This window comes from Jaculus jaculus, chromosome 6 (genome assembly GCF_020740685.1).
Source record: "Jaculus jaculus isolate mJacJac1 chromosome 6, mJacJac1.mat.Y.cur, whole genome shotgun sequence".
NCBI lineage: Eukaryota > Metazoa > Chordata > Mammalia > Rodentia > Dipodidae > Jaculus > Jaculus jaculus.
Window position 1 is genome coordinate 10897084 of NC_059107.1, and position 12010 is coordinate 10909093.

Genomic DNA, 12010 nt, shown 5'->3' on the forward strand with positions numbered 1-12010 from the left:
CAGGGCTTCCAGCCTCTGCAAACGAACTCCAGACGCGTGCGCCCCCCTTGTGCATCTGGCTAATGTGGGTCCTGGGGAATCGAGCCTCGAACCAGGGTCCTTAGGCTTCACAGGCAAGCACTTAACCACTAAGCCATCTCTCCAGCCCTTATTTTGTTTTTGTTTTGAGGTAGGGTTTTGCTCTAGCCCAGACTGACCTGGAATTCACTATATAGTCTCAAGGTGGCCTCAAACTCATGGTGATCCTCTTACCTTTGCCTCCCAAATGCTGGGATTAAAGGTGTGCGCCACAATGCCCAGCTCTATTTTTGACGTCATCATCTTTTCCTCCAATTATGATGGTCTTATGTAGAGAGTGCCAGGCACTGTGAGGTCATGGACATCCAGGCCACTTTGTGTCTGGAGGGGCATGTTGTAAGGAGTCCTACCTTTCTTTTGGCTCTTACATTATTTCCACCACCTCCTCTGCAATGGACCCTGAGCCTTGGAAGGTGTGATAGAGATATTTCAGTGCTGAGCACTCCTCTGTCACTTCTTCTCAGCATCATGATGCCTTCTGAGTCATCCCAAGGTCACTGTCATCTGAAAAGAGAAGCTTCTCTAACCAAAAGTGAGAGTAGCATTAATATATGGGTATAACCGGGCGTGGTGGCGCATGCCTTTAATCCCAGCAATCGGGAGGCAAAGGTAGGAGGATCGCCGCGAGTTCAAGTCCACCCTATGACTACATAGTGAATTCCAGGTCAGCCTGAGCTAGAGTGAGACCTTATCTTGAAAAACCAAATAAATAAATAAATATATGAGTATAAACATTAAGAGAAGTGCTTACTGGGCAGTTTGGTGAGCACACTATATGCATTCAGCCAGACACCAGCAGGTGTCACACCCCTAGGGCTCATGACTTCCCTGTCATAGATTTTTCAGTATCTGGCATGTGTTCCCTCTCATGGTGCAGGCCTCCAGTCCAATTAGAGAGGCTTTGGTTCCCCCCATAACTTTTTTACTTTATTGGTTTTTGTTTTTTTTTTTGAGGTAGGGTCTTACTGTAGCTCAGGCTGACCTGGAATTCACTATGTAGTCTCAGGGTGGTCTTGAACTCTTGGCGATCCTCCTACCGCTGCCTCCCAAGAATTTTCTCCTTTTTAGAAGATGGAATGATGACCATTTGTTTTTGTAAGCACGCAGATGCACCACATTCTGCTTCTGTTTATGCCAGTGCATATTTGTGTCAGTGTTATACTTTCTTACTGTGAGTAGTGATATTATAAGAACCACTGCACAGATATCGCCTCTGGATCCTGGCTTGAATTCTTTTATATGCCCAGAAGTGGAATTTATAGATCATGTCATAATTATGTTTAAAATTTTGAGGAATCACTGTCTTTTTTTTTTTTTTTTTTTTTTGAGGTTGGGTTTCACTCTGGCTCAGCCTGACCTGGAATTCACTATGTAGTCTCAGGGTGGCCTCAAACTCATGGTGATCCTCCTACCTCTGCATCCCAAGTGCTGGGATTAAAGGCGTGCACCACCATGCCCGGCTCGAGTGTTTTTTTTTTTAAAGCAGGTGCACTGTTTTATATTCTTGCTAACAATACTCAACCATTTTGACTTCTCCATAGCTTCACAAGCATGTTATTTCTTTTTAAAATAGTAACCACAGGGCTGAAGAGATGGCTTAGCAGTTAAGGTGCATGCTTGCAAAGCCAAAGGACCCAGGTTTGATTCCCTAGGATCCACGTTAGCCAGATGCACCAGGGGGTGCATGCATCTGGAGTTTGTTTGTGGTGGCTGGATGCCTTGTTGCGCCCATTCTCTCCCTCTCTCTCTCCCTGCCTATCTCTTTCTGTCTCTAATAAATAAATTTTAAAAAATAAAAAAAATGCATTCTTTAAAAAGATATAGTAACCACAAGGTGGTGTCTTATTGTCATCGATATTGACCTTCCCTGGATGGTCAGTGACAATGAGCATCATGTCACATGCTTGCTGTCATTTACTGCTCTTCTACAGAGAAAGTTCTAGGCACATCCTTTTCCCATTGTTTTCATCATCTTATTTTGTTGTTGATTTGCAGGGCTCTTTTTATATTCTGTATATTAACTGACTATCATATATATGATTTGCAAACATTTTCTCCCGCCATGTGTTTCCATGTTCACTGTGTGTTCTCTTCTCCTCTTTAAAAAAAACTCTTCCTTGACAACCTTCACACATGTATATAATGTTTTTTTAAAATTACTTATTTTTGTTTATTTATTAGAGACAGAGAGAGGGAGAGAAAGAGAGTGAAAATGGGCACTCCATGGCCTCCAGCCACTGCAAACAAACTCCAGATGCGTGTGCCACCATGTGCATCTGACTTACGTGGGACCTGGAGAATTGAACCTGGTTCCTTATGCTGTGCAGGCATGCGCCTTAACCGCTAAGCCATCTCTCCAGCCCTATAATATGTTTTGATCATAATGTCCTCCCATCACTCTCTTTTTAAAACTATTTATATATTTGAGAGAGAGACGCAGATAGAGAGAGAAGAGAAGGAGATAAAGGACGCCAGGGCCTGTACTGCTGCAATTGAACTTCAGGTGCATGCACCACCTTGTGCATCTAGCTCTCTGTGGGTACTGGGGAATCGAACTTAGGTCCTTTGGCTTTGCCAGCAAACACCTTAACCATTAAGCACCCCCCATCTCTCTCTTATCCTACTTCCACTCTGATTCTCTTTCTCCCTCCAACCAGACCCTTTATCATTTTAATAATTTTTTTTATTAAGTATGTACAGACACATCATGTGTTGGTACCACGAATTCCCTCCTCCCTGACCCTGAGTGCTTGGATTAAAGGCCTGTGCCACCATGCCTGATGCCTGGCACTCCTCTCTCTCTCTCTCTCTCTCTCTCTTTTTTTTTTTTTGTTTTTTTGGTGTTTTGAGGTAGGGTCTTACTCTAGCCCAGGCTGACCTGGAATTCACTCTGTAGTCTCAGGATAGCCTTGAACTCACAGCGATCCTTCTACCTCTGCCTCTCAAGTGCTGGGATTAAAGGCATGCACCACCACGTTCAGTTTCTCCTCTCTTTTTGAGACAGGAGTCCACTTTGTGTCCCAGGCTAGTCTCAAATGCAGATCTAACTGCCTTAGCCTCCCCAGTTCGAGGGGATCATTTCCTTTGATACACAGAAGTTAGTGTGGTTAGAATAATAATCTATTAAGCCAAGTGTAGTGGCACATGCCTGTAAACCCAGAATTTGGGAGGCAAAGCAATAGGCTTGAGAGCTCAAGATCAGCCTGTGCCACAGCGTGGGCCCGTCTCAGTCATCATCATGAGTTTAATCATAATACACAATAAATAAATAGACAGGGCTGGAGAGATGGGTTAGTGGTTAAGGTGTTTGCCTGCAAAGCCAAAGAACCCAGGTTTGATTCCCCAGGTCCCACGTAAGCCAGATGCACAAGGGGGCGCATGTGTCTGGAGTTTGTTTGCAGTGGCTGGAGGCCCTGGTGCACCCATTCTCTCTCTTTTTCTCTATCTTTCTCTGTCAAATAAAGAAAAATAAAATATTAAAAAAAGAATAAATAGATAAATAAAGGTGAATTAGGGAATCATTTAGTATCTTCATTCCTCTTTCTTCCTCTTGAGGTGGTGCTGTGTGAGGTGGAAGCAAGCAGTTTGCTTTTCCTAATTCCTTAGAAACAGCTGAAATTTTCTCCTACCCCAGAAAGCTTTCCTGTTTCGTGCCCCATCCTCTGAGTTTTGTCAGGGCTTGGGGGTTGAGGTGGGGGGGCCTGCCCAGTTTTCCATTTAGCTTGAGGCACACTATCTGTCCAGTGTTTGCTTGCCTGGCCCGCAGTTGGAGTGTCTGCCTTCTCTGTTCACCAGGGAGTCCGTCCTTGTAAGTTAGGCCACTTGTGGAGAAGCCTTTTCCTATGGCCACAACTTTGGAACTAAAGTGGTAAAATAAATCTCTCTCTCTCTCTCTCTCTCTCTGCTGGCTATGGCCTCCCGAGTGCTGGGACCAGCCAAACAAGCTGTCCTAGCTGCTGGGTACCGTGTGTTGTTACTCTTTTTTCTGGCTTGGTGTTCCACGCAAGGGAAGAACCCCAAGAAGGGAATGCCATGATGGAGAAACTCACAGGACAGTGATGTTGTCCAGGGTGACACACAGTTTGGGTGTAATGGGAGAAAGAGCTGGTGACAGGGGATTCTGTCTGTAGTTGAATCACGCACCACAATGCCATTGTAATTGTGCCTGTGCTTACAAACGGATGCTGTCAAATTAGGGTGTGACTATCATAGCTGAGGGAGTGCTTTACCAGGCAGCTTTAAGGGGTTTTGCTGACTTTTCAGTGACCCCATGAAGTAGTTTCTAGTATTCTACCTGCTTTCAAATGCATGCTGTGACCCAGGGAGGGGTTTTAATTGCCTAAGGTTCCTTCTAGTCAGACCTGTAGCCAGGACACGTCAGGTAAGGAAGCCCACTGTGGGGTCTCAGGCCTTTCGTCCTATCATGCTGGAGGCTGAGGAAGGAGGATTGCTATGAGTCTGAGGCCAGCATGGGCTACAGAGAGAGTTCTAGGTTTGCCTGGGTTACAGTAAGATCTTGCCTCAGACAGACAGACAGACAGACCAACAAACAAAAAAGCCGGATATTGTCTTTGGCAACGTATAGCTTTTAACTGCTGTGCCATGTTGGCTTCCACATCTGGGTACTGAGTGTACCGACAGGCCTGGCTTGAAGTTCTTTTTTCTTGACTAGGATGAGATTGTAGGTAAGAGTTAGGTTGAGGGCTGTGGCGATGGTTCTGTGGTTAAAGGTGATCACCTGCAAAACTCGGTGGCCTGGGTTTGATTCCCTAGCACCCACTTAAAGTAACACATACATCTGGAGTTAGTTGCAGTGGCAAGAGGCTCTGATGTACCCATTTTCTCTCTCTCTCCTCTCTGTGCTTGTGAGTAAATAAATAAAAATTAAAAAGTTATGTTGAGGGGTTTCAGTTTGTGGATTTGTGTGTGTGTGTGTGATTTCATTGCCATTCTTTTCTTTCCTTATTCTATCTTATTCTCTTTTTAAAAAAATATTTTATTTTTATTTTTGTTTATTTATTTGAGAATGACACAGAGAGAGAGAGAGAGAGAGAGAGAGAGAGAGACAGACAGACAGACAGACAGACAGACAGAGAGGAGAGAGACAGAGAGAATGGGTGCACCAGAGCCTCCAGCCACTGCAAACGAACTCCAGACACGTGTGCCCCCTTGTGCATCTGGCTAACGTGGGTCCTGGGGAATCGAGCCTCAAACCAGGGTCCTTGGATTTCACAGGCAAGTGCTTAACCACTAAGCCATCTCTCCAGCCCAATCTTTTTCTTTTTCTTTGTTTCTTTGTTCTTTTCTTTGTTTTTGTGACATGGTCTCATGTACCTCAGGTTTGTCTCAAACTCACCATGTAGCTGAGGATAATCTTAAATTTTTGGTTCTCCAGCCTCCACCTCCCAAGTGCTGAGATGACAGGTTTGTGCTCCTGCACCTGGCTCTCCCAGTGTTCTGGTCTGGAAAGTGTCTGGGATTAGGGACTTTGATCCATGCCAAGTGTTAGGCCAAGCCTTGGATCCATCCTCTGTTTTTGACATACTGCGTTTTTTCCTTTTGTGTGCAGATGACACACGTGTTTCTAATCCAACTGTGGAATGCCAGGAAGACAGCATTGAAGAGGAGTGGATGGGTTTACTGGCGTACCTCTCCAGAATCTCAATGTGTAAAAAAAAGAAAGGTAAGCAGTTGGGGCGCTCTTTCCATCTGGGTTTTAAGACCTGGGCCAGGATGCCAGGGAGCTGAGAAGTAGGGAAACTTGGCCATTGTCTATGTTCCCAGTCTTTGGGATTCAGCGCCTTTCTCTGGATCCCACTGTCTGCCGAGGAAGCCCACTCGTGCTGCGTGGCTCTTAGCAGTAAGGGGAGGGTGTTTCTAGGTGTCACGTATGATGACACAGCCTACGAACTAAGGCCCAAGATCGCAAAAAAGAACTTTCTGAAAAAAATAAAAACTAAAAAAAAGAACTTTCTGGCTGGGGGCTCTGCACATAGTGTTAGTTTTCTGTGCCAATGTGCCTATGAAGATTTGCTATGCACTAACAGTGCAGTTATACCTGCCATTTCTATAGCCCAGGTGCCACTTCCTATGGGTTGCAAACCCCTGGTTTTCTTTTATGTGTGAAAACATGCTTCTATATGAATTTGCACTTTATGTTGCATCATGCCACATTTGGAAAATAGTCATATGAATACTTAGAGAGAAAGCATGTTGCCACTACAAACTATGACCTCCCCAGCCATGCAGCCGTGGGCTTTTGACCGGGTTTCCAATACCAGATGTGAAATCCCTTCTGTGAACTGGGCCTCAAATCCAACCAGAAAGTAGTTAGAACCCCCATAACAGTCACCCCACTGCTGCATCAGATCCTGTTATATGCATAAGAATGCTTGGGAAGCAGAGTACCTTCTAGTTGATCAGCCTTGTGTGTTTTGTGCTCTTGGATCCTGAAAATTCTCAGCCTCCCTCCTGTAAGAGCCCACTGACAGCTCATCTCAGGGGGTGGAAGAATGTGTGGGCTTTTTCTTGGAGTCTGCCCTTCTGTCTCTCCTGCAGATTACTGTCAGATGTATAGAAAACATGTCAAAAGCAGGTTCCAGTGCATTGAAGACCGGAACGCGCGTCTAGGTGAGAGCGTGAACCTCAACAAACGCTACACCCAGCTGCGGCTGGCCAAGGAGCACCCGAACCAGCAGGAGTGGGAGCACGAGCTGCTGGCCATTGGCAGGAACAAGATGTGGGACAGCCCGATGAGTCCCACTAAGGTGGAGTTGCTGTTTGAACATGACGAGGAACAATCAGAGCTGGTACACACCGTGGTGTTCCAGGGAGCAGCAGGCATAGGGAAAACAATACTGGCCAGGAAGATTATGCTGGACTGGGCATCGGGGACACTCTTCCAAGACAAATTTGACTATTTGTTTTATATCCATTGTCGTGAGGTGAGTCTCGTGACACCAAAGAGTCTGGGGGACTTAATTGTCAGCTGTTGGCCTGACCCAAACCCACCATTGCACAAGATTATGCGTAAGCCCTACAGGATCCTCTTCCTCATGGATGGCTTTGACGAGCTGCAAGGGGCCTTTGATGAGAACATTGGGTCAGTCTGCACCGACTGGCAGAAGGCTGTGCGTGGAGACATTCTACTGAGCAGCCTCATCCGCAAGAAGCTGCTTCCTGAGGCCTCTCTGCTCATCACGACAAGGCCCGTGGCCTTGGAGAAGCTGCAACATCTGCTGGACCACCCTCGCCATGTGGAGATCCTGGGCTTCTCCAAGACCAGAAGGAAGGAGTATTTCTTCAAGTATTTCCCGGATGAACTGCAGGCCAGGGAAGCCTTCAGGCTAATCCAGGAGAACGAGATCCTCTTCACCATGTGCTTCATCCCCCTGGTCTGCTGGATCGTGTGCACCGGCCTGAAGCAGCAGATGGAGACCGGCAAGAGCCTGGCCCAGACCTCTAAGACCACCACTGCCGTGTACGTCTTCTTCCTCTCCAGTCTGTGGCAATCCCGAGGAGGCAGCCAGGAGCACCCCCTCTCTGCTCACCTCCGAGGGCTCTGCTCCTTGGCTGCAGATGGAATCTGGAACCAGAAAATCTTATTTGAGGAGTGTGACCTCAGGAACCATGGCCTGGAGAAGGCAGATGTGTCTGCTTTCCTAAGGATGAATGTGTTCCAGAAGGGAGTGGACTGCGAGAAATTATACAGCTTCATCCACATGACTTTCCAGGAGTTCTTTGCGGCCATGTACTATTTGCTGGAAGAGGAGGAAGAGGAGGTGATGATGAGGAAGGTGCCAGGGAGTTGTTCAGAGCTTCTGAACCGAGATGTGAAGGTCCTTCTAGAAAACTATGGGAAATTTGAAAAGGGGTATCTGATTTTTGTTGTCCGTTTCCTCTTTGGCCTTATAAACCAGGAAAGGACTTCCTATTTGGAGAAGAAACTAAGTTGCAAGATCTCTCAGCAAGTGAGGCTGGAGCTGCTGAAATGGATTGAGGTGAAAGCCAAGGCGAAGACGCTGCAGAGGCAGCCCAGCCAGCTGGAGCTCTTCTACTGCCTGTACGAGATGCAGGAGGAAGACTTCGTGCGCACTGCCATGGGCCACTTCCCCAAAATTGAGATCAACCTCTCTACCCGGATGGATCATGTGGTTTCTTCTTTCTGTATTGAGAACTGTCAGCGGGTAGAAAAACTTTCCCTGGGGTTTCTCCACAATTCACCCAAGGAGGAGGAGGAGAAGGAGGAAGAGGAGGAAGAAAGTCCACATCTGGACGTGGCCCAGTGTGTCCTCTCGGGCCCTCATGTTGCCTGCTCTCACAGGTGAGGCATTCTGACCTCAGGCCGGTGGTAGGATGTGTCTTGTGCTTTTTGCTGCTTGACTTGTGTCTTCCTTTCTTTCTTCTGTCTCCAACCATCTTCCTAAATCCAATCACCAAGCTACATGATAATGCAACCGCTACCCCTTCATTGGTAGAGGGCAACTTTTGGGCAAATGAGATGAGAAAAAAAAAATACAATAAGGAACAAGCATTTGGGGGAACCTCAGTTTGGCAAAAGGTATTGGATGGTGTGTGGCATTGCATGCAAATGTTTGTGAACTTTGATTGCTTATAATCCATGTGTAGCTTCTAGAATATTGTCTTATTTCACTCTATGCTGCTGTGATAGAATGCCTGAGACTAGGTAACTTATGAGGAATGAAGATTTACTTATTATAGTTCTGGAGGCTTGCAAAGTCCGAGATCGAATGGCCCACATGTGAATAGGACACATGTGCTGTGTCCTTGTAAAAGGAACAAGGCAATTCCCTGGAGGTTCCCTTTTACAAATCATCGATGCCACTCATACAGTTCCATTCACATGGCCAACTATCTCTCAAAGACCGACCTCCTGATGTCATCGTTTGGGAATAGGATATCAGTTTATGAGTCTTTGGGACAGGTAAGGAGGATCGTTGGGCCATACAAGTGGGGAAGGGTGAAAGAGAAAGGGATAGAAAAGAAGGTAGACTTGTTCCTTAGAGCCTTAGAGGACAGGAGACTTGACAGGATCACACACCTTTGAGTAAGACTCTGTTGAGAATTGAGGATTCATCTGTTTAGACAGCCATCTTCCCCACAGGCAAGGGGCTTGCTTTGTTCTTCTTAGAACTTCCCAAGAAGGCCGTAAGCATGGACATGCAACCTTAGAAGTTCAGGGTCACAAGTCCAACCCTGGATCTGTGCATAGATCACCTGCTTTTTTTTTTTTTTTGGAAACAGACTCTCATGAGGCCCAGGCTATCCTCAAACTCAATATGTAGCTGCTGATGGAGGACGATCTTGAACTTCTGATCTTCTTGCCTCTGTCTCCTGAGTGTTGGGGTTGTATTCATGTATCACCATGTCTGGTTTTATGCAGAACTGGGAATTGCACCCAGTTCTTGGTGCATATCAGGCAAGCCCTCTACCAACTGAGCTCCATTCCCAGCCTCCAAGACTTGCATTTTCACAAGAGCTGCAGGGGACACCAATATGAATTCCTGGAGATGATGTTAAAAAGAAGAAATGTTAATGTGGACTGGAGTTCTCCTCTGAGATTCTTTCTATGGGTGCAACGTAGCCTTGGGATTTTTTTTTTTTTTTTTTGAGGTAGGGTCTCACTGTAGCCCAGGCTGACCTGGAATTCACTATGTAGTCTCAGGCTGGCCTGGTCTCACAGTAATCCCCCTACCTTTCCTCCCCAGTGTTGGGACTAAAGGCATGCACCACCACTCCTGGCTGGCCTTGGGATTTTTTTTAAAGCATTATCAATTTTTTTAAATTGACAACTTCCATAATTGCAAACAATATCCCACGGTAATTCCCTCCCTCCCTCACTTTCCCCTTTGAAAATCCATTCTCCATCCTATACCCTCCTCCTCTCAATCAGTCTCTCTTTTATTTTGATGTCACGATCTTTTCCTCCTCTTATGATGGTCTTGTGCAGGTAGTGTCAGGCACTGTGGGATCATGGATATCCAGGCCATTTTGTGTCTGGAGGAGCTCACTGTCAACAGTTCCACCCTTCCTTTGGCTCTTAATTCTTTCCGCCCCCTGTTCTACAATGGACCTTGAGCCTTGGAAGATGTGATAGAGATATTTCAGTGCTGAGCACTCCTCTGTCACTTCTTCTCAGCACCATGGTGGCTTCTGAGTCATTCCAGGGTCGCTGCCATCTGAAAAAAGCTTCTCTAACTAAAAGTGAGGGTAGCATTAAAATATGGGTATGAACATTAAGAGAAGAGCTTACTGGGCAGTTTGGTGAGCGTAGTATATACTTTTAGCTAGACACCAGCAGATGTTACACCCCTAAAGTCTCTAATGCAGTTGTTTAGTGTCCAGACCATGGGAAGGACAGTTGACTGATTAGGAGGGACGTTCCCAGGTCAGCTAAAGACTGGTTCTTTGCAGAACTGTTCTGCTTACAGCCCAGCCTGCTTCCTTCCTCAGGGATGATCTTTGAGTCTGTGACCCCTAGGTGGCGCCCATGACCCGACCTTTTGGTTGTTAGGGTTAGAGACCGCCTTTCTTTTCTCACAGTCTTCATTTCCATTTCTAGATTGGCAAACGGCTATCTTACGTCCAGATTCTGCCGGAGTCTCTTCTCAGTTCTAAGCACGAACCCAAATCTTACTGAGCTAGACCTCAGCGACAATTCTCTGGGGGACCCAGGGATGAGGGTGTTGTGTGAGACACTCCAGCATCCTGACTGTAACATTCAGAGGTTGTGGTAAGTCCGTGTGTGTGTGTGTGTGTGTGTGTGTGTGTGTGTGTGTGTGTGTGTTTGAGAGAGGGACACACACACACTTTATATGCTGCCATGCATAGCTTTTAAAATTCATTCATCTCAGACTTTTTGTTAATACATCCCTCCTGCTCATATCTCCTACCCTGTCACCAGACTTAACCATTCATTACCTTTCCTCATAGTCACTCAGGCAGCCCAAGATCGGGAACCACCACCACTTGCCTGGAAATCGCAGTAAGCTGTCAGCTCACTGGGCAGCGTTCTTGTTTGTACATATCAGTGCTTAAAAGTGCAGATGGAAGGCTGGGTGTGGTGGCGCACGCCTTTAATCTCAGCACTTGGCAGACAGAGATAGGAAGATCACTGAGAGTTCAAGGCCACCCTCAGACTACATAGTGAATTCCAGGTCAGCCTGCGCTAGAGTGAGACCCCACCTCAAACAAACAAAAAAGGTGCAGATTGAATGGGTGTTGACTGTTTGGCTTCTTCTGCTTTTGTCCCTCTGCCCCTGACCCATTCCCCCCCCCACCACAAAACTAACCCATTTTCCACACAAAAGATAGAAGATTATTTACAAAGTTCTTTTTTTTTTTTTTTTTTTGAGACAGGGGCCTGTTATGTAGCCCAGGCTGGCCTGGAATTCTTGATCTTTTGCCTCAGCCTCCTGTGTGTGGGTGTGTGCACCGTACTGAGCAAGAAGACTCTAGTCTCGTGTGTGTGAGTGTGTGCACCATACTGAGCAAGAAGACTCTAGTCTCGTGTGTGTGGGTGTGTGCACCACACTGGGCAAGAAGACTCTAGTCATGCCATTCCCTTGTGAAATGCTTTGTCCTTACTTTTTGATAAACTCAGAACTTTAGTTGTTCTGGTAATGACTCTTGCTTCTGTAGCTTTACTTTTTGTTTGTTTGTTTGTTTTGGTTTTTTCGAGGTAGGGTCTCTAGCCCAGGCTGACCTGGAATTCACTATGAAGTCTCAGGGTGGCCTCAAACTCTCGGGATCCTCCTACCTCTGCCTCCCAGGTGAGTGCTGGGATTAAAGGTGTGCACCACCAAGCCCGGCTGTAGCTTGTCTCCCTCCCTCCCTCCCTCTTTCTCTCTCTTTTTCCCCTTCCTCCCTTCCTTCCTTCCTTCCTTCCTTCCTTCCTTCCTTCCTTCCTTCC

At 46.5% G+C, this 12010-nt stretch overlaps 1 protein-coding gene across 1 annotated transcript in view; it reads left to right on the plus strand.

The window, feature by feature from the left end:
- The window catches only part of Nlrp3 (NLR family pyrin domain containing 3), a 31318-nt gene that overhangs the window by 6830 nt on the left and 12478 nt on the right, over positions 1 to 12010 (plus strand). Inside the window, exons 5-7 of the mRNA XM_004657452.2 lie at positions 5648 to 5761; positions 6637 to 8401; positions 10661 to 10831. Coding sequence (XP_004657509.2) covers positions 5648 to 5761; positions 6637 to 8401; positions 10661 to 10831 — 2050 coding nt within the window. The remainder of the gene's footprint in view (positions 1 to 5647; positions 5762 to 6636; positions 8402 to 10660; positions 10832 to 12010) is intronic.